General features: G+C 40.6%; 1 protein-coding gene across 7 annotated transcripts in view; it reads right to left on the bottom strand.

Annotated features, from left to right (window-relative positions):
• The window catches only part of LOC139584752 (CAP-Gly domain-containing linker protein 2-like), a 75330-nt gene that overhangs the window by 32974 nt on the left and 19570 nt on the right, over positions 1-22786 (bottom strand). For all 7 annotated transcript variants that reach the window (XM_071416982.1, XM_071416957.1, XM_071416964.1 and 4 more), the window contains exon 4: positions 7791-7915. In XM_071416982.1, the coding sequence (XP_071273083.1) occupies positions 7791-7915 (125 nt within the window). The remainder of the gene's footprint in view (positions 1-7790; positions 7916-22786) is intronic.

Genomic DNA, 22786 nt, shown 5'->3' with positions numbered 1-22786 from the left:
AGAAAATATAAAAAACTATCGGCCTATATCGAATCTTCCAGTCCTCTCAAAAAAATTTGAAAAAGCTGTTGCGCAGCAACTCACTGCCTTCCTGAAGACAAACAATGTATACGAAATGCTTCAGTCTGGTTTTAGACCCCATCATAGCACTGAGACTGCACATGTGAAGTTGGTAAATTACCTTGTAATGGCATCAGACCGAGCCTCTGCATCTGTCCTCGTGCTCCTAGACCTTAGTGCTGCTTTTGATACCATCGATCACTACATTCTTTTGGAGAGATTGGAAACCCAAATTGGTCTACACGGACAAGTTCTGGACTGGTTTAGATCTTATCTGTCGGAAAGATATCAGTTTGTCTCTGTGAATGGTTTGTCCTCTGACAAATCAACTGTAAATGTCGGTGTTCCTCAAGGTTCCGTTTTAGGACCACTATTGTTTTCACTATATATTTTACCTCTTGGGGATGTAATTCGAAAACATAATGTTAACTTTCACTGCTATACGGATGACACACACCTGTACATTTCGATGAAACATGGTGAAGCCCCAAAATTGCCCTCGCTAGAAGCCTGTTATTCTGGAGCAACGAACCGCCCTTGCTGTCTCTGCCTGGCCGGTTCCCCTCTGGCTTACTGGTGCTCTTCCATGCCGTCCCTAGGAGGGGTGCGTCACTTGAGTGGGTTGAGTCACTTACGTGGTCTTCCTGTCTGGGTTGGCACACCCCCCTTGGGTTGTGCCGTGGCGGAGATCTTTGTGGGCTATACTCGGCCTTGCCTCAGGATGGTAAGTTGGTGGTTAAAGATATCTTTCTAGTGGTGTGGGGGCTGTGCTTTGGCAAAGTGGGTGGGGTTATATCCTGCCTGTTTGGCCATGTCCGGGGGTATCATCGGATGGGGCCACAGTGTCTCCTGACCCCTCCTGTCTCAGCCTGCAGTATTTATGCTGCAGTAGTTTATGTGTCGGGGGGCTAGGGTCAGTCTGTTATATCTGGAGTATTTCTCCTGTCTTATCCGGTGTCCTGTGTGAATTTAAGTATGCTCTCTCTGATTCTCTCTTTATCTCTTTCTTTCTCTCTCTCGGAGGACCTGAGCCCTAGGACTACCTGTCATGATGCTACCTCTCTCTCATGCCTCAAGACTACTTGGCATGATGACTCCTTGCTGTCCCCAGTCCACCTGGCTGTGCTGCTGTTTCAGTTTCAACTGTTCTGCCTGCGGCTATGGAACCCTGACCTGTTCACCGGACGTGCTACCTGTTCCAGACCTGCTGGTTTCAACTCTCTAGAGACAGCAGGAGCGGTAGAGATACTCTCAATGATCGTCTATGAAAAGCCAACTGACATTTACTCCTGAGGTGCTGACTTGTTGCACCCTCGACAACTACTGTGAATATTATTATTTGACCATGCTGGTCATTTATGAACATTTGAACATCTTGGCCATGTTCTGTTATAATCTCCACCCGGCACAGCCAGAAGAGGACTGGCCACCCCTCATAGCCTGGTTCCTCTCTAGGTTTTTTCCTAGGTTTTGGCCTTTCTAGGGAGTTTTTCCTAGCCACCGTGCTTCTACACCTGCATTGCTTGCTGTTTGGGTTTTTAGGCTGAGTTTCTGTACAGCACTTTGATATATCAGCTGATGTAAGGCTATATAAATAAATTTGATTTGATGAGACATGTTGGCACGACTGCCATATTCCATCTCCATCCCAAAGCCCTTGCTTGGAACTGTACGTCGCCAGACTGCCAAGAACATTGCCCTCCTCAAGGCCAAGGTGGCGAGACACAGTAGTGATGACACCATAGGCCTTGTTGATCTCTGCACCAGACAGGATGCTCTTGCCAGCATACTTGGGGTCCAACATGGACGCTGCGGCGTGTATGGGCTTCAGGCAGAAGTCTTCACGCTTTTTGATGTATTTCAGAACTGCAGTTTCCTCCGCTTGGAGCAACAGTGAAGTGGGCAGGGGAGTATGGATTTCTTCTCTTACATCTGCAAGCAGAGTCTGAACATCAGACAGGATGGCATTGTCTCCCTCAATCCGTGCAATGGCTTCTGCTATAGGTTTCAGAAGTTTCAAGCTGCTTACCACTGTCTCCCAAAATACATCATCCAGGAGGATCCTCTTGATAAGGCTGTCTATATCGGCAGACTGTGATATGGCCATTTCTTGGAGAGAATCCTTCCCCTCTAGGAGACTGTCAAACATGATGACAACACCACCCCAAGGGTGTTCCTGGGCAGCTTCAATGTGGTGCTCTTATTCTTCTCACTTTGCTTGGTGAGGCTTGTGTCTGTACTCTTGTAGAATACTGGTTGAGGGGTGGAGATTATGTAGTTAATTATTCTTTGCCCACGAACATTCGACCACCCATCAGAGATGATTGCAATACAGTCTGCTTTCTCTATGATTTGCTTGACCTTCACTTGAACTTTGTTGAACTCTGCATCCAGCAAATGAGTAGATAAAGCATGTCTGGTCGGAGGGGTGTATGCTGGGCAAAGAACATTCAGATATCTCTTCCAATACACATTGCCTGTGAGCATCAGAGGTGAACCAGTTGCATACACAGCTCGAGCAAGACATTCATCAGCATTTCTCTGACTACGTTCCTCCATTGAGGCAAAACAACTTCTGATTCCAGGAGGACCACGAGCTGTTGCTATCAATAAGGTGTCTGATTCATCATTTTCACCTCGAATAGAAGTAAAGGGACTTTTGTCAGAGGTTGCTTGTTGTGAGCGCTGAGGGAAAATTATGCACTTGGCCAGATGGTTCTGCATCTTTGTTGCATTCTTCGCATATGATTTGGCACAGTATTTGCAAATGTACACAGCTTTTCCTCCTACATTAGCTGCAGTGAAATGTTTCCACACATCAGATAGGGCCCGTGGCATAGAGTACATTTAAAAAAATGTTTGTGAATGGAGATTGCATGGTGGTGTGCTCAATTTTATACACCTGTCAGCAACGGCTGAGGCTGAAATAGCCAAATCCACTAATTTGAAGGGGTGTCCACATACTTTTGTATATATAGTGTATGTATCTTGTCCATGCCCACCGCGCCTCTCCATTGTGCAGTTGGAGAGACGCACTGCTCCGCTTTGTCAAAGTCATCTAACATAAATCATGTAGCCTATACGTTGAAAAAGTATATAGCCTCTTTGGCCTTTTTTGTAGCCTACAGGGCAACCAAATGTATGACAATGTCATGAAACAGACACTTTTTACATCATGTGTGTTTCCAATCAAATAGCCCAAATGGTGGCCCATATCAAATACAAATGCGCTTCGACGTGAATATGAATTAACATCTTATCAAAAACACCATATCCTAAAAACCGTACAGATAAAATGGAAAATAGCCTATGGAATGAAATTAGACTACACACGACTGCTGTACGCGAGTTCCACTTAGTGGGTTAAATTGCCATGATAATTGGCGAGTTCAAGTTTGTAGGCTTTTTGTCAATTTTTGAGCTGATCATGGCTAAGAAGAAAATACGGTCAGCCTTTTCCAAGATAACACAATGCCTGATAAACTTGGGTAGCTGACATAGGCGGCGAGTGAGTTTCAAGTTTGGGGAAGTTTACAATTTATTATACTATTTCTACCGATCTGCAGTTTAATTTCAATAATAACATTTTCATTTCTCATTTATCTCTAATAATACAAATTTCAATTAAAATGATACAAATCTGAAAGTAAGAATTCAACTAATGCAAGAGCACCAGCTTCTGCCATATGGACACATTGATACACCGTGAGCCATTGGCGGCGAAAGAAATGAGCGCATGGAACTCAGAGATAGCCTATAGGCCAATGCAGCAGTAGTCCTATAACTTCCATTGTCAACTAAGTAAAAATGCATTCATCTCTCTACTCCGCCTGTCTGCCTCCCCGTCTATCTGTTTGACTTGAAGTGTCGCTCGTGAATTGCAACATTATACCAAATCAATCAACTGTGTCCGGCCCGAAGCTGTTGCTATAGCGAACTTGCAACATTGTAACAACTATCCACTGTGCAAACACTGGTTGAATCAACGTTGTTTCCACGTCATTTCAACAAATAAAATCTACATGATGACATTGAATCAACCTGGAAAAGGGATTGGATTTGCAAAAAGTCATCAACGCAAGGGAATTGTCTTTTCTCACCTGTAATTTTGAACCTAAATCCAATGACATGGTGATTTTTCAACCAAATGAAAAATCAAAACTAGATGTTGAAATGACATCTGTGACCAGTGGGTAGCCTATTCCGGGCCCTCAGAGTTTCTTGCGCCAATAAACTGTTGTTACCATATTTAGAAAGCATTTCAATCATTTCATGCCCTATTGCCCCACTTTTTTGAATAAGAAAAAAATCATATTTGATTTTTCATATTTTCTGAATATATGTATTTGAGCTTGTGTCCTCAGAAGTGACTACACCTCAGCAATTTATTTTTTTAAATGACCAGAAAGGTACGTTTCAGACCCCAAAAATGTTGCAGCTCAAATCATCATAATGGGGGATATTTTTACTTTGAGGGACATCTACCATGGATCACTAAAATAATGATTATGATCACACATCCTCAATTGAAATATTATGGAGACACCGATACATCTGTCAGCCAAGCATGAGTTATCAGTGTAGCCTGTCATCATCTAGACATGAAGTTGAAATATCTTCTCGCCTAGAATAAAAACTTCCACCACAGGCTTCTGTTATAAGAGTCAATTTAATAAATAAAAAATTATAATAATTACAGGGGGACGTTTAGAAAAAATTATCCTGTGCAAATCGTCCTTTGGAATAAATACAAATGCTTGGATAATAATTTCATAACACAGCAAATAATAGGTTTATCGGCGTAGAGTGCACCGCATCATCCCATGGGATCTGTCAAGGCTGCGCACAGCAGAAGTATCACTGAAATATTCTAGTTCCTACACATCACCTTCTATATACAAACAACATAGGCCTTTTATAAGTTGATAAGCAAATGGGCAGTATCATGTTCATGCCAGTCCTCCCTAGAACGCAGAATTTGTCTTCCTAGTAGGACTCTGCAATAATGAGGTGGTGTGTGCGCAGCTTGTTTTAGCGTGTTTTGGGAGTCGAGCAAGAGTTGACTCTTTTAACTCCAACCACAGGAGTCGGAGTCGACTCCAAAAATCCTGAAACCATTCACCCCTACTAATGAATGAGACGAGTGAAGGACGCTCAGGCTTTTCACTGAGTGTACAAAACATTAAGTACAGCTTCCTAATATTGAGTTGGAACCCCCCTTTGTCCTCCGAACAGCCTCAATTCGTCGGGGCATGAACTCCATGGGGATGCTGGGGCAGCAGGTAGCTTAGTGGTTAGAGTGTTGGGCCAGTAACTGATAGGTTGCTAGATCAATCCCAAGCTGACAAGGTAAAAATCTGTCGTTCTGCCCCTGAACAAGGCAGTTAAACCCACTGTTCATAGGCCGTCATTGTAAATAAGAATTTGTTCTTAACTGACTTGCCTAGTTAAATTAAATAAATGTTGACTCCAATGCTTCCCACAGTTGTGTCAAGTTGCCAGGAGGTCCTTTGGGTGGTGGACCATTCTTGAAACACATGGGAAACTGTTGAATGTGAAAAACCTAGCAGCATTGCAGTTCTTGACACAAATCGGTACGCCTGGCACCTACTACCATACCCCGTTCAAAGGCACTTAAATCTTTTGTCTTGCCCATTTTTTAAAATGTGAGTATTCAGTCAATTTCATTGTTTTAGGTTGGTTTTTTAAATGTATGCTAAGTTATCTGTTTTGTTTTTGTTACTTTGTACATGCTAAAACACAGGGCGGCGGGTAGCCGAGCGGTTAGTGTTGGGCCAGTAGCCGAAAGGTCGTTAGTTTGAATCCAAGTGTTGACAAGGTTAAAAAAAAATGGTCAATGTGCCCTTGACAAAGGCACTTAACCCTAATTGCTCCAGGGTCGCTGTTGATAATGGCGACTCTCCGAAGGTGTCTCAGGGGGAGTTGGGATATGCAAAAAAGCTAATTTCCAATAAATACATGTGTGAAATAAGACAAATATAAGCACCCACCAAACTATTTATTATTATTTAAAAAGTCTTATGACTAATACCCTTTAAAAATGTTTGAGTAAAATTTGCTCTTTTTATAAATGTTTTGCTTCTACCTTGCAAGGAAGTGTGCCATAGTTAATACATCGAAGGAAGGAATAATTAATGAGTAATTGACATCGGACATCATGCCTATACATCCCAATGTCTGCAAAGGAGCGACTGGAGAGAGTTTCATAGCGCATTTAGTATTTTCGACCGAGGCCCTCTTAAACAAAGATTCCCATGCTATGTCTCGGCGACGTAAATACATGGTGAATTTCCTGTTGTCTCAATGTACTGTCAAAGACTCCAGTCACCCAAGTCATAGACTGTTCTCTCTGCTACCGCACGGCAAGCGGTACCGGAGCGCCAAGTCTAGGTCCAAAAGGCTCCTTAACAGCTTCTACCCCCAAGCCATAAGACTGCTGAACAATTAATCAAATGGCCACCCGGACTATTTACATTGATCCCCCCACCCTTTGTTTTTACACTGCTACTACTCGCTGTTTATTATCTCTGCATAGTCACTTTACCCCTAACTACATGTACAAATTACCTCGACTAACCTGTATCCCCGCACATTGACTCTGTACCCATTTAACAACAAGTACCCCTGTATATAGCCTCGTTATTGTTATTTTATTGTTACTTTCTATTTTATTTTTTACTTTCGTTTATTTAGTAAATATTTTGTTAACTCTTTCTTGAACTGCATTGTTGGTTAAGGGCTTGTAAGTAAGCATTTCATGGTAAGGTCTATCTATACCTGTTGTATTCGGCGAATGTGACAGATAACATTTGATTAGCCTATGTAACTAAGTAAGTCATTATGCTAAGTTAAGAGGGTTTTGTGCATGCAGTTACAGTCATGTTTACCTTTTTCCCTCTCTTTTATGAAGGGTGAGGTAAACCGGAAGGATGAACCGGTATCACGATATGCCTTGCTCAGATCGATATGAAAATGATATCGATATAATATTGAATTATCGATATTGGTGCCCACTACTCGGTTCCATCATGTCAAGTGGAATCAAGTCCTTTCAAATAAGAGGTTATGAGAGAAAGGTGGCAATGAGGAATTAAGACTGGCCTTTCAAGACTATTGGGAAACATTACATTACATTCATTTGAGTGGCATGTTGGAAAAGTCATATCAATGTTCTAGTATGTATTATGTCATTAATAATATAGTACTGTAAAATGTGATGCAAGTCATGACTAGTTGCTGTCGAGCATTCCTTCACATCAAAAGGTATTTTAATAGAAATCAATCACTTTGAGAGGCGGAAAACATGCTTTTAGATAAGTGGATTGAAATAAAGCTTTCTAAGGCATATTTCAAAAATCAAATATGTAAGTCGAGGAAACTAGAGCATGTTGCCTTGCCGCTAGTATATGTTAGCACAGCTACTTTCCATCTCAATTTTTATTTTTGGATTTAGGGATTCATTTTGTAGGTAGAAGAGTGAAGTCATATTCTGGAGAGTAAAGTCATATTCTGTTTGCACAGCGATTTATGTTTCCACCATTGTGGAAATAATTCAGTTTAATATTGCTTTGTGTGCGTGCATGCGAGCGTGTGTGTAGGAGAGTGAGAAAGAGACAGTGAGAGACAGAAACATTGAAATAAAGAGGGAGTTAGATCAAGTAAGAGAGGGGGAGAGAGAAAGACACACACACACAGAGAGAGAGAGATACCTGGTTCCAGCCACTGCACCGTCATTCTTCCCCAGGGGCTCGTCCAACTCCACGCCGCACCACTCACCCTTGGCAAAGTCAGTCTCCCCCACGTAGCGCACCACTCCTGTCTTAGTGCCCCCCACCTGAAAATACAAAGGAGCATGATGAACAACTGCAACATCTTGGTAATTATCATGTCCAAAATACCTTGCATAGTAAGATAAAATATAGAAAAACTTCAACTGAGGTAGACATGAGGTTGTCTTTCTGTTTCTTTTTGCTCGTTTGTTTCTGGGCATGTGGTATTTTTGTTATTTCAGATGCCCCCAAAATGTGTATACTTGAAAAAAAGATATGTCGTTTGTGACATCCTTTTCCAACTGTGCAAAGATGTTCTTACAGGTTTAAAAATGAGGTATGTAGTGTGGCGAAATCCTGCACGGCGCCTTCACCGCTACAGTATATACTGTGTACCAAAAAAGGTAACAATAACCATTGGGCTACTTTCAGTGACAATGGAGTGTTGCCTTTTTAGAAGGTGGGATTGGGATGTTATGCATGTATCCCATAGTGACACTAAAGGACGTAGACACATAAGGGTGAAATCAGAAAGGTATCTTGGTGTTGCATGGGGAGACATCGGAGTTGACAACTCGGAGTTGACAACGGAGCGACGGAGCTGATGTGTAATCGTGCATGACTGAAAAAGCTGATATGGCCTACATTCTATGTCTGAAAAGGTCCCAGCCGGTTACGCTAGTGCGATCAGACAGACTGATGATAAAGAAACGTACTCCATCTAAAGTTAAATCGTCTACACACAGTGGACCGATGCAAACAGAGATCCATTTTCAGTGTTTTGGAATGCCATGACAACAACAATATTGTGTCCTCTCCCAAACCACCCAAAATAATAATAATATAAAATCTAAGATAATCAGACATGGTATACTGTAAATTGACATACAACTTTACAAGCATCATCATGGCATGCACTAGGCTATACTCGACCTATGCTGCAGCGAATTGACCTGTCGTGAGAAAAAAATGACCAGCTGATGAGATAAATGAACTGTGCACACGCTTCATACTTAGATGCGCTGTCTGTTGCCAAGCAGCACCAACAATATACTTTTGGAACGCCCCACGTGATGATTGGCATGTGATTTGCTAGTGTCAAAGGAGGCCAAACTCACGAGAAAACCCAACCATATCCAACATGCATCTGGCGTGCTCCGAACTCAAATTCACATATAAGCAAAGGTACTTACGTAGCCCGAGTTGGCTAAAAGCACATCCACTATAACCATGGAAAAAGCACAGGTAGAACTGATACTACCTCTGTCTGTAACAATGGAAAAAAGTGTGCATCAATATATCCCATCTTTAAAATGTAAAAAAAAAAAAAATCTGTGTATTTAATGTAAACCCACTGTTAGCACATACAGATGTAGGATCTTAATTTGAGGCAGTTTGCTACAGCAGGAAAATAATCCAGCAGCAACAAGAAATGTGAAGAGTTTTAGATTAAAAGAGTTTTAGATTACTTGATATTCTGTTTCTTTGTTTTTCTATTGAATATTAGGGGCACGTTTTTAATTAAAAGAATCCCAGTGATAGAAATGGAAGTAAATGTAATCAGAATGTTTTTAATACTCATTTAAGAGTAATAATAGAGTAATCCAATGTATTATGTTACTTATTACTTTCGTTGCCACGTAATCTGTAATCAACAACTGATTAAAAGTAATTCGCCCAAACAATAACCTAACAAACAGGCCAATCGCCAATGAGTGAAATAAACTTTCCTTGATCTTCACTAAACCAAAATAAACAAATAAACCAATATAAATACAGATTCTCAACGATCGATTCGATATCATATCTCTTTCCACATAAACAAGAAATATAAAGGTTATTTTTTTATAAACATGATGAACACACACATTATGTCATCATCCTAGAGGCCAAACAATGATATCATCCATGCCAGTGTGTATCTCTTACTCAAAGCACTGCAAGGAGCAGAACAATGAAATTCTGTCTAAATTCATCTGATAGCAAAACCTGGTATAGCTTTCACTCTCTTTTCAATCCCCCAAAGGACTCTCCTGTTCTTTCACAGAGTCATATTGATTCCACTTCTGGCTGTGAGAAGATATTGTTTTCTAAATGGTATGATGACAGCACAAATGCAAATAACAAAGACTGAGATGTTATTGCTCCACAAGGCGTATTTACTGGAAAAAATACACTCCATTTCACAACTTGGTAAAACTTCCTATTAATACTGTCTTTATAATGGATTATAAGCACATTTATAAAATCTTATGAGCTACGCATAATGCATTATAATCCATGAAATAGGCACTAATAATTGCTCATTAACATCTATATCTATATCCATAGAGCATTATGACAAGGCTGTATAATGCCTTAATGCCTTATATTGCCCTCACACCATTCTCATAGCGTTATAATACATTATAATGAGGTAGAGGGAATTCATAGTGTTATCCACAATCATTAAAAAAAATGTTGTGTGTGAATGTAGTAGAGATGGACAATGTCTGTCACTGAAATTAGTTGGTGGAGAATAGTGCTTTGTTCACTTCCCAACATCTGACTCATGACTACTGCCATCTTGTTTTGAGTCACATCTTCTCCAGACTGATCCCGGGACACAGAGGCCTTTTGTGAGTGGGCTAGAGAAGAACCTACAGTAATTGCCTTTATGGAAAGCGAAAAGAGCATAACTTACTTACAGCACACTGCCCTTATGGATAGCATGGCATTGTCAGCACAGAGCGGTTTCCAGTGAATTATAATGTTGTATTCATCAAATTCATACAAATCAGTTGTGCTGTAGGTTGTCTTGTCATGACGTGTTTTAAGAATTTACTGCTGATGTTTGAGGATAAAAACTGCACAATGAATGTTGAGGGTTTGTCACGGCCGTCAAAAGGAGGAGACCAAGGCGCAGCGTGGTATGCATACATTCTTCTTGAATCTAAGAATGAACACTGAACAAAACTAACAAAATAACAAAACGAACCGTGAAGCTATACAAATGAGTGCTGACAGGCAACTACACATAGACAAGAACCCACGAACACAAAAGGGAAAATGGCTACCTAAATATGATCCCCAATCAGAGACAACGATAAACAGCTGCCTCTGATTGGGAACCATATCAGGCCACCATAGACATATAAATCACCTAGACCTACAACAACCCTTGACATACAAAAACCCTAGACAATACAAAAATAACGTACCCACCCTAGTCACACCCTGACCTAACCAAAATAGAAAGAAAACAGAGATATCTCAGGTCAGGGCGTGACAGGGTTGATCGATTAATTGATCAATTGAATTGATCGATTAATACATGTTTATAATAAATAATAAACTTTATTTATTATAATAAGTATAAATAATTATAAATATTATAATATAATATTTATTATATATAGTGTAACGACCCTGGGTTTATAAGCGCGGAAATCGACTCTGCCGCACGAGCGTGCTTTTGCGGCACAGTCGATAGCGCGCCGGACCTCGGGCTAGAAGGTCGAGGGTTCGAGACCTGCTCCCTGCTGTTTCATTACAATATAATTATTTATTAATAATTATTATTAATAAATAATAATGATAGTGATGTCAATGTCAATGTGAGTCAAAACAGGTTAAATATCTCAACTTCCACTCCTTCTCATCCACATATGGTGCACATTTGTACGTGAAATACGAGTAGTGTCACTGTAACATCCTCACTGCCTCTGAGAAGAGAAGCTCCAGCTTAACGTGGCAGACAGACACATTCATCACCCGTGAATCTACATAGAGATAACAAAAACACTCCCAAAGAACATCGAGTCCTCTCTTCCTAACTCATTTTGTTTACTTATGGGGATGGAAGGTAGCCTAGTGGTTAGAGCGTTAGACTAGTAGCCGCAAGATCAAATCCACGAGCTGACAAGGTAAAAATCTGTCCTTCTACCCCTGAGCAAGGCAGTTCCCCTGGTGTCAATGATGTGAATGTCAATTAAGGTAGCCCCCCACACCTCTCTGATTCAGAGGGGTTGGGTTAAATACGGAAGACACATTTCAGTTGAATGCATTCAGTTGTACAACTAACTAGGTATTCCCCTTTCCCTAAACCTGCACAGCATGACACACCATGTACAAAACAGCTTTCACACCAAGGAAAACATGCTGTGTGAAATAGACCACAACCTAGCTTGTCAAAACATAAGGAGAAGTCATTGACCTGGGTTGACAAAATAGGACATCTTGCTGGTTCACTGTTATCTGAGTGTTCCATCCCTAACCTGTCCATTTTCATGGGCTGGTACGAGATAACTGTGATGGAAAAGTGTGAAAGCCATGAGGCAAAACACAGTAGTGGGCTGCTTGTGATGCCAGTTGGATGGATGACTGCATAAGGATTCACAGATTAAAGCCTGAGTGTGCCTGCCAGCAGTGCAGAGACAGCGAGTCAGCAACATACTGTAAGACTCCTCTTGGCTACTGCCACTCTAACTTCCTGTTTATCTGAAAGTTGGCCTGAGATGTGACTCAAAGCGACTCAGTTTTAGTGCCAAGACACAGAGAGCTACACCAGGGCACAAGGCTGTGATATCTGTGTCTATGATTTCAAATGGAGGTTAGACAGATGCACTATAAGATACAGTAAGGTGATATGAAGTGTAACCCTGAGGCTAGTCTCTCTTAAGACATCATATTGAGGATGTGTAAGACCAGTCTTATGAGTCAATTAGTTTGCCTTGCATTAAAAAAATATATAACTTGCACCAACTGTGTTATTATGCTATGCAGATAGTGAAATATACATCAATAAAACATAATTAATAGAGATGGTTAAATGTTTTTTACAGGTTATTTTGCACATATTCACTGTATTACGGAAGAGTATTAGGGCCAAGTGAAGATAAAGAATAAACGGCGATAGATGGTGGTGCTTGGATTTTTTTGTTGTTGCACGGATAGTACTTAAACTCGAAATACTTTAGAGAGTTGAAATTTTGAGAATAATGTCCAAATAAAATTTGGTGATTAGTTGCAATATTTCCATAATAAAATCGAAATACAATTTTGAGAATAAAGTATTTTAAGAATAAAGTCTAAAACTTTTGATATTTTTAGTTGGCTACTGCTACCTAACGGTATTGCGTACACATTATGCGTAACCGCAGCATTCAAACGAGGCTGCAATGAAACCTAATGGGACTGTAGCGACTGTGTTAGCATCAAAATCCGGGGTGTTAGCTATGTTTCTATTCAAGCGTTGATTGACATGGAAATAAACCAATAGTATTGAGAAAATATGAAAAAAATGGACCCCTCTGATGCTGTACGTTACATCGTGACGTGTCACGAAGTAACGTAAAGCATGCATTATGCAACTCATTGTGTGCCATACAGCCTCTTTCCACCAGGGGTAGCGTGTTTCTCACAGAATAAAAACAAGCGTAACCATATACACTTGTAAGAAACCTTGATTACTATGGTCCTGTGTGGCTCAATTGGTAGAGCATGGTGCTTTCAATGCCAGGGTTGTGGGTTTGTATTCCCACGGGAGACCAATAAGTACGTTTTTCTGGATAAGAGTGTCTGCTAAATAATGTAAATTATTTATGATTTTTGTTTAAATGAGCTTTAGTATTAATACTATTATGGCTAATATTAAACACATTTTTCATGAGTATGGTGCTAACAGCAGTGGTCATCAATAACACACTGAATCAATCAATAATTCATTGCATAAGACTGATGTGCAGAATCATAAAAAGAATACCACCGTGCCAACCTCTGATCTGCATTTACACAAGCAAACCCGTCACCTGCTGACAAAGAGCTTTCGTTTTTTTGCTCTCACGTTTGCTGTGTTCACATATTTTGAAGTATACAGTTGAAGTTGGAAGTTTATATACACCTTACCCAAATACATTCAAACTCAGTTTTTCACAATTCCTGACATTTAATCCTAGTAAAGATTCCCTGTCTTAGGTCAGCTAGGATCACCACTTTATTTTAAGAATGTGAAATGTCAGAATAATAGTAGAGAGAATTATTTATTTCAGCTTTTATTTCTATTATCACATTCCCAGTGGGTCAGAAATACAATCAATTAGTATTTGGTAGCATTGCCTTTAAATTGTTTAACTTGGGTCAAACGTTTCGGGTAGCCTTCCACAAGCTTCCCACAATATGTTGGGTGAATTTTGGCCCATTCCTCCTGACAGAGCTGGTGTAACTGAGTCAGGTTTGTAGGCCTCCTTGCTCGCACACGCTTTTTCAGTTCTGCCCACACATTTTCTATAGGATTGAGGTTAGGGCTTTGTGATGGCCACTCCAATACCTTGACTTTGTTGTCCTTAAGACATTATGCCACAACTTTGGAAGTATGCTTGGGGTCATTGTCCATTTGGAAGACCTATTTGCGACCAAGCGTTAATTTCCTGACTGATGTCTTGAGATGTTGCTTCAATATATCCACATCATTTTCTTGCCTCATGATGCCATCTATTCTTTTGAAGTGCACCAGTCCCTCCTGCAGCAAAGCATTCCCACAACATGATGCTGCCACCCCCGTGCTTCACGGTTGGGATGGTGTTCCTTGGCTTGCAAGCATCCCCTTTTTTCCTCCAAACATAACGATGGTCATTATGGCCAAACAGTTCTATTTTTGTTTCATCAGATGAGGACATTTCTCCAAAAAGTACAATCTTTGTCTCCTTGTGCAGTTGCAAACCGTAGTCTGGCTTTTTATGGCAGTTGTGGAGCAGTGGCTTCTTCCTTGCTGAGCGGCCTTTCAGGTTGTGTCGATATAGGACTCGTTTTACTGTGGATATAGATACTTTGTACCTGTTTCCTCCTGCATCTTCACAAGGTCCTTTGCTGTTGTTCTGGGATTGATTTGCACTTTTTGCACCAAAGTACGTTCATCTCTCAGAGACAGAACGCGTCTCCTTCCTGAGCGGTATGACGGCTGCATGGTCCCATGGTGTTTATACTTGTGTACTATTGTTTGTGCAGATGAAGATGGTACCTTCAGGCGTTTGGAAATTGCTCCCAAGGCTGAACCAGACTTGTGGAGGTCTACAATTTTTGGGCTGATTTCTTTTGATTTTCCCACTGTTGTCAAGCAAAGAGGCACTGAGTTTGAAGGTAGGCTTTGAAATACATCCACAGGTACACCTCCAATTGACTCAAATGATGTCAATTAGCCTATCAGAAGCTTCTAAAGCCATGACATAATTTTCTGGAATTTCCCAAGCTGTTTAAAGGCACAGTCAATTTAGTGTATGTAAACTTCTGACCCACTGGAATTGTGATACAGTGAATTATAAGTGAAATAATCTGTCTGTAAAAAATTATTGGAAAATTACTTGTGTCATGCACAAAGTAGATGTCCTAACTGACTTGCCAATACTATAGCTTGTTAACAAGAAATTTGTGGAGTGGTTGAAAAAAACGAGTTTTAATGACTCCAACCTAAATGTATGTAAACTTCTGACTTCAACTGTAATTTATGCAGCAGCATACAATACATTTTGGGACTCACCTTGCTGACAAACTTCCGACTTCAACTGTATTTGCTGTGCCAACCTGTTCACGAGTGCTATGTGTTCAATCATTGTGAAATCTCATGTGTGCAATAATGCATGGCAATAACGCATATCCTAAATAACTCACGTGTGCCATCTATTAAACTTGTTTGCAAATGACATTTGAAAGGTGACATTCCTGCGTGCCTCTCTTTCTGCTCTTGATTGTTTAAAGGTGAAGAAAATGAACGGGACTCCCTAAAAGACCAAAGTGCACACTCCGTTCGGTGATCTTTTACAGCATGTCACCATACTGCAATAGTTATTAACTATGTGGAATGTTTCTGGACCATTGGCTTCCCTGTAAACAGGTACTGACAGGAGGCATGAGCCACCTCCTTCAGGCTCCTTCCCAGCCATCACCTCCTCGTTAGCAGCCTGTAGCTGTTTTCGGGAGTGTAGCGATGCCGTTTCTTGGGCTGTTGTTGGGCTTTTCCTGTCAAAATACAGTTTAAAAAAAAATTGTGTGTTCATGCAACATAATTTATTACGATAGTGCCATAGGAAATGGACTCACAATTGTGGATATCATTTCCATATAATCCAACATAACGTTATTGCATATTTCATGGTGTAACTTCTGCTTCCAACTCACACTCTCAAACATGTAGATAACATTCCAGCCCACTTTCCAGCTCACAAACACATAGATCTCCTGAACGCAGCTCACTCTACAGATCCCAATCACTGTAATTCTGATCACCTGTTCACACATCTGTAGGTCATTTACACACACTATTTAGTTCAGTTCCTTGCACTCCATCATTGTAAGGTATTGTTTGTTTTTGTTACATGGTCTAGTCGGAGCTGATCATTTTTCCGTATTAGCCCTCCCGTGTATCATAGTTTTTGGCCATCCTCACTTACGACGCCTTTTTGCCTATTCCCTGCCTGTACTTTTGCCTATCTGATTTCCTGTCATCAACCTCTTGCCTGATCTCCCGGACTACGTGATTAGCTTTCCCCTGCCTGTACTGTTACCTGTTTGGACTCCCTGTGAATGACCTTCTGCCTGTCCCTGGACCCAGCTACCTGCCTCCTCCTGTGGTCCTTTCCTAATAAACACCTGCTGCGCCCTGCGCTTCAAACCTGCGTCTGTCTCCCATTGTATTCATTACACATGGAAGTTTGTGTTACAACTGTTGTTAGTTGTTATACTTCTTTTTAATATTAATATTGTTGCTTTATACAGTAATTTACTAACGTTAAGTAGTTTATACAATGATTTGTCTCGTGCTAATGGAAGTTATAATATTAACCCTATTCATTCTCATGCTCTGTTCATTAATTAAAGTAACATTATGTTCCTTCATCTCTTTGAACAGAATCACAATCCATCCCCTCTCAAAATAAAGTTCCCTACTTTGTGTAACTCATATATTTTACGTTATTTATTTATTTATCAAGACATCAAATGGTGAGAGTCAATTGAATTACTTCTGAGTTCATCAATTGTTAATTCAATCAATAGTTCATTTTTCGTGTCATCATCACTGAGAGCCATCATGACTCTCAAAAGCTGTGACAGCCGCAATTTACTTAACGCCATTTTTAAACAGACCCGGCAGAGCTCCATTGCTTTCTTTAATCACGTAGAGACGGGCAGCGTGGAGGTCTCGTCGTTGATTTTTGTGCTTTACAATGGTACTAATTTTACAGTTGACCTGGAAGTATTACATTTTTTTAACGCTAAAATAAGGTAGTGTACGGAACACTGTGATGTACGGAACCAGCCATAATCACATACGACCGCATAAGCACGGAGCATTGTACACAGGTGTACGAAATACATATTAGGAACTCTGTCACCTCTCCTCCTCAGACCTCACCCTCAAGTATCAACCCTGCACTAGTCAAGTGTGGCCCCTCCTCTTCAACCCTTCTCACCTCTGCATTGGTCAGTTGTCAGCCCTGCTCTAGTCAAGCCTCACTTCTCCTTCTCACTCCTTACCCACAATAATAAATACCTTTTCCATTGGCCCGAAATACATACTAAGAGCTGACAACCACAACAACAACAACAACACATGTAGAATTACAAGCTTAACTAGTGCAGGGTTGATACTTGACTAGGGGAGAGGTGAGGGTTGAAAAGGAGGAGTGACACTTTACCAGTGCAGAGTTGATACTTGACTAGGGGAGGGTTGAGGAGGAGGGGTGACACTTGACTAGAGGAGGGTTGATACTTGAGGGGTGAGGTCTGAGGAGGAAGAATGATGAAGTTATAATATGTATTCCGTACATTGCTGTTGATTTCACTTTACACAAAGGCCAATAGCTCATCCAAGTCCGTGTGGTTCCTCCTTAATATTGTGAAGTAACTACAATGTTGTTGATCCATCCTCACTTTTCTCCTATCACAGTCATTAAACTCTGTAACTGTTTTAATGTCACCATTGGCCTCATGGTGAAATCCCTGAGCGGTTTCCTTCCTCTCCGGCAACAGAGTTAGGAAGGACGGCTGTATCTTTGTAGTGACTGGGTGTATTGATACACCATCCTAAGTGTAATTAATAACTTCACCATGCTCAAAGAGATATTCAATGTCTGCTTTAGTTTTTTTTACTCATCTACCAATAGGTGCCCTCTTCTTGAGGCATTGGAAAACCTCCCAGTTCTTTGTGGTTGAATCTGTGTTTGAAATTCACTGCTTGACTGAGGGACCTTACAGATACTTTTATGGGCTCTATTTTCAGCTGGCGTTAAGGTGGCGCTAGTGTCAAACGCACGTTAATTTGCAAATTCATCATGTAAAACTTGGTGCACTGACATTTTACAGCACTAACACCAGGTTCGGTAATTTACCTGTCTAACATCAGCAAGCATGTGCTCAGATGGGAGAGGTGGAAATATTTAAGATGTGTCCTTAAAAACATGATCCAAAGTTCTAATTTCAGGCAGCGCTGGTTGGGATATTTAAGACCAACCAAAAGCTGGTGTTAGCTGTAACAGGCTGACTACACCGCTCGCGTCGCGTGGGTTGCAAAATAAATTTAGACATACATGTTATTCAATTATTGCGCGCGCCAACGAGCGTCTGCGTTGCCAAGGGCTAAAATAGAAGTCAGTTCTATTTCTGACGCAGATCACGCTGCAAGTCCTGCCTCTCCCATCTCCTCATTGGTTTATAGTAGCAGCTACCCACGTGCCACCTCCTCATTGGTTACACCCATGTGGGTGACTGAAAGACAAACAAGGTCAGTGCCGGTAATGCACCTAATTTATGAAAGCTGCCAATCGCAATATAAAGTCAAGAGAAGAAAAAGCCTGGAAGGAAGAGAGATGACTAGAAACGATTCGGTTGACCGTTTTATGTGTAGATGAATTGGCGGAGTAGAGGATCTTGTGTATTTCAGGTAAAATAACAACTCAATGTTTATATCCCAGGACAAATTAGCTCGCAACAGCAAGCTAGCTAAATAGGACAAATTAGCTAGCAAGTGCAAGCTAGCTAGCTAAATTGCCATAAATATTTAATGCTTTTCGACCTGTCCCCAAATTAATAGAATTGGTTCAGATATTGATATTTTAACCTGCGTGTCGTGATCGCGTTTTGTGTGGGGGGACAAAATACATTTATGCACGACGGCGCACGATGGCGCATGCGCGCAGCCGGTTTGGGTTCCGTGTAACACAGTTGATTATGGCATGCATTTTGACAGCGGAAATGAACTTCTCTTGGGTAGGGGGCAGCATTCGGAATTTTGAATGAAAAGCATGCCCAAATTAAACTGCCAGCTACTCATCCCCACAAGATAAGATATGCATATTATTCATAGATTTGGATAGAAAACACTCTGAAGTTTCAAAAACTGTTTGAATCATGTCTGTGAGTATAACAGAACTTATTTAGCAGGCAAAACCCCGAGGACAAACCATTCAGATAATTGTTTTTTGAGTTCACTCTCTTTTCAATGAGATTTCATTGGGAAACCAGATTTCGAAGGGACCTTCTTGCAGTTCCTACAGCTTCCACTGGATGTCAACAGTCTTTAGAAATTGGTTGAGGTTATTCCTTTGTGTATTGAAGAAGTACGGCCATCTTGAAGGAGGGTCACTTGAAGTGTCCTGTTTGTTAGAAGCCGTGACCAGAAAGCTAGCTACAGTTGGTTTTAATCCTGTATTGAACACAGATCATCCCGTCTTCATTTTTATCGATTATTTACATAAAAAAATACCTAAAGTTGTATTACAAAAGTAGTTTGACATTTTTTGGCAAAGTTTACAGGTAACCTTTGAGATATTTTGTAGTCACGTTTCACAATTTGGAACCGGTGTTTTTCTGGATCAAACGCGCCAAATAAATGGACATGTTGGATATATATCGACGGAATTAATCGAACAAAAGGACCATTTGTGATGTTTATGGGACATATTGGAGTGCCAACAACAGAAGCTCGTCAAAGGTAAGGCATGAATTATATTTTTATTTCTGCGATTTGTGTCGCGCCTGCAGGGTTGAAATATGCTTCTCTCTCTTTGTTTACAATGGTGCTATCCTCAGAAAATAGCATTGTTTGCTTTTGCCAAAAAGCCTATTTGAATTCTGACATGTTGGCTGGATTCACAACCAGTGTAGCTTTAATTTGGTATCTTTCATGTGTGATTTAATTTTTATAGTAATTCATTTGAATTTGGCACTCTGGATTTTCTCTGTCTTTTTGCCAAGTGAGACAGTAGCGTCCCGCCTAAACTCAGATTTTTGGATATAAATATGAACTTTTCCGAACAAAACAATCATGTATTGTGTAACATGAAGTCCTATGAGTGTCATCTGATGACGATCATCAAAGGTTAGTGATTCATTTTATCTCTATTTCTGCTTTTTGTTACTCCTCTCTTTGGCTGGAAAATTGGCTGTCTTTTTCTGTGACTTGGCTCTAACCTAACATAATCGTTTGGTGTGCTTTCGTCGTAAAACCTTTTTGAAATCGGACACTTTGGCTGGATTTACAACAAGTGTAGCTTGTTGTAATTTAAATTATGGGATTTCTGTTGTTTTGAATTTGGCGCCCTGCAGTTTCACTGGCTGTTGACGAGGCTACCGTCCCACATACCCTAGTGTTAAGCCTATCCAAGTGTATTTAGACATAGCCTATTGAAAAGTTGTTGTTTCATTTTGATGAGAATTTGAATTGAATTACTCACACTATTTTTTGTGAATTTAATCTTGCTTATTGACAACATTTGGCATGTCCATGCTAAGCCATAATGCAATTATATATCAGTGCGAATGCTACAGTTGAAGTCGGAAGTTTACATACACTAAGGTTGGAGTCATTAAAACTCGTTTTTCAACCACTCCACAAATTTCTTGTTAACAAACTATAGTTTTGGCAGGTCGGTTAGGACATCTACTTTGTGCATGACACAAGCCATTTTTTCAACAATCGTTTACAGACAGATTATTTCACTTATAATTCACTGTATCACAATAGTAAAACTGCATAAGTGTGGCTCTCCACCTTCTGGAGAACCGAGTTTTGAAATCAGTGGAATTCAAGTATGATAGCTAAGGAGATGGAGAAAACACCTGTCTCTGGATTACATCTTCAAACTAAGAGCAACCATGGCATCTGACAGGAGACGCGTCCATCCATGATGTATACGGGTAAGATAGTCTAGCTAGCTACATTTTCAGATATTGGTTAGCTATCTGCAGATTCATACAGGGTAGTAATGTCATGAGTTGTGATTCTGGTTCATTGTTTAGCTGGCTAGCTACATGTCTTAACAAAAGACTCCACTATGCAAGTATCCATTTCAATAGAATGTCACTGCGACAACTGTTGATAGACGCTGGTTAGCTACCTGCAGATTCATGCAGGGTAGTAACGTCATGAGTTTTGATTATGGTTCATTGTTTAGCTAACTAGCTACATGTCTTAACAAAAGACTCCACTGTGCAAGTAACCATTTCGGGTGCATTATTAAATTCAGTCTGGCCATCTACTCCGATTTCAGAGCACTCTCGTCTGAGAGTACCAGAGCGTAGAATAACTGTTGAATTTACGAATGCAGAACACCTGTTGAATATGGCCGTTTCTGTCACGGCCGTCGAAAGAAGAGGACCAAAGCGCAGCGTGGTGAGCGTACATTTTCCTTTATTATGGAATGACGCCAACAAAACAAGAAACAAAATAAACAACCGTGAAGCTTACGAGGGCTAAGTGCCACTAACACAAGTCAACTACCCACAAACACAGGTGGGAAAAAGGGCTGCCTAAGTATGATTCCCAATCAGAGACAACGATAGACAGCTGTCCCTGATTGAGAACAATACCCGGCCAAAACATAGAAACACAAAATCATAGAAGTAAAGGACATAGAATGCCCACCCAAATCACACCCTGACCAAACCAAAAGGAGACATAAAAAAGGCTCTCTAAGGTCAGGGCGTGACAGTGTCAGTAAACGTTGGCAAAAAAGCATCATTAAATTGTTGCCAGCAGCACAGTTACAGTCACCAATGCTCTGGATAACATGAAAACAGCCTAACCATCCCTGCTAGGGTGAGTAAAATGGTAAGAGTTTGGGTGGGGGCTCAAGCTTAAGAGGGTGTGAACGATGCCGAATGGGTGTAGACAAAGAAGAGCTCTCCAGTAGGTATCAAAATATTTAAAGGCCATTTTCTCAAAAGTGAGGTTACAAGTTTATCAACTTTCAAAGCAGAATTACCTTTCCATTATTTCTCAAATGCAGTGGATGATATACCATGTTGTAGCTCTGTGTCTGTTTTTATCCAATGTAAAAAAAATAAAAATAAACTATTTCCAATTTTGCTACATAAGACCTCAGGATCTCGTCACTGTATCTCTGTGCATTCAAATTGCCATCGATAAAATGCAATTGTGTTCATTGTCCGCTTTTGCCTGCCCATATCATGTCCCCACCTCCACAATGGGGTACTCTGTTCACAACGTTGACATTAGCAAACTGCTTTCCCACACAACGCCATCTGTCCGGTACAGTTGAAACCGGGATTCATCTGTGAAGAGCACACTTCTCCAGCGTGCCAGTGGCCATCGAAGCTGAGCATTTTCCCACTGAAGTTGGTTACAACGCCAAACTGCAGTCAGATCAAGACCCTGGTGAGAACGACGAGCATGCAAATGAGCATCCCTGAGACGGTTTCTGACAGTTTGTGCAGAAATTCTTTGGTTGTACAAACCCACAGTTTCATCAGCTGTCCGGGTGGCTGGTCTCAGACACAAAATTTGAGAGAAATAAGCTATTTTTGCATTTGGAAAATTTCTGGGATCTTTTATTTCACTTCATCAAACATGGGACCAAAAATTGACATGTTGCGTTTATATTTGTGTTCAGTATACTTGACCTAGAAACTATGTCTGAACCATACTGGTAACCCAACACTATGTG

Source organism: Salvelinus alpinus, chromosome 1, assembly GCF_045679555.1.
Source record: "Salvelinus alpinus chromosome 1, SLU_Salpinus.1, whole genome shotgun sequence".
NCBI classification, from domain to species: Eukaryota; Metazoa; Chordata; class Actinopteri; order Salmoniformes; family Salmonidae; genus Salvelinus; species Salvelinus alpinus.
The sequence above is the reverse complement of the archived record's forward strand: the minus strand, read 5'-3'. Positions and strand labels throughout refer to the sequence as shown.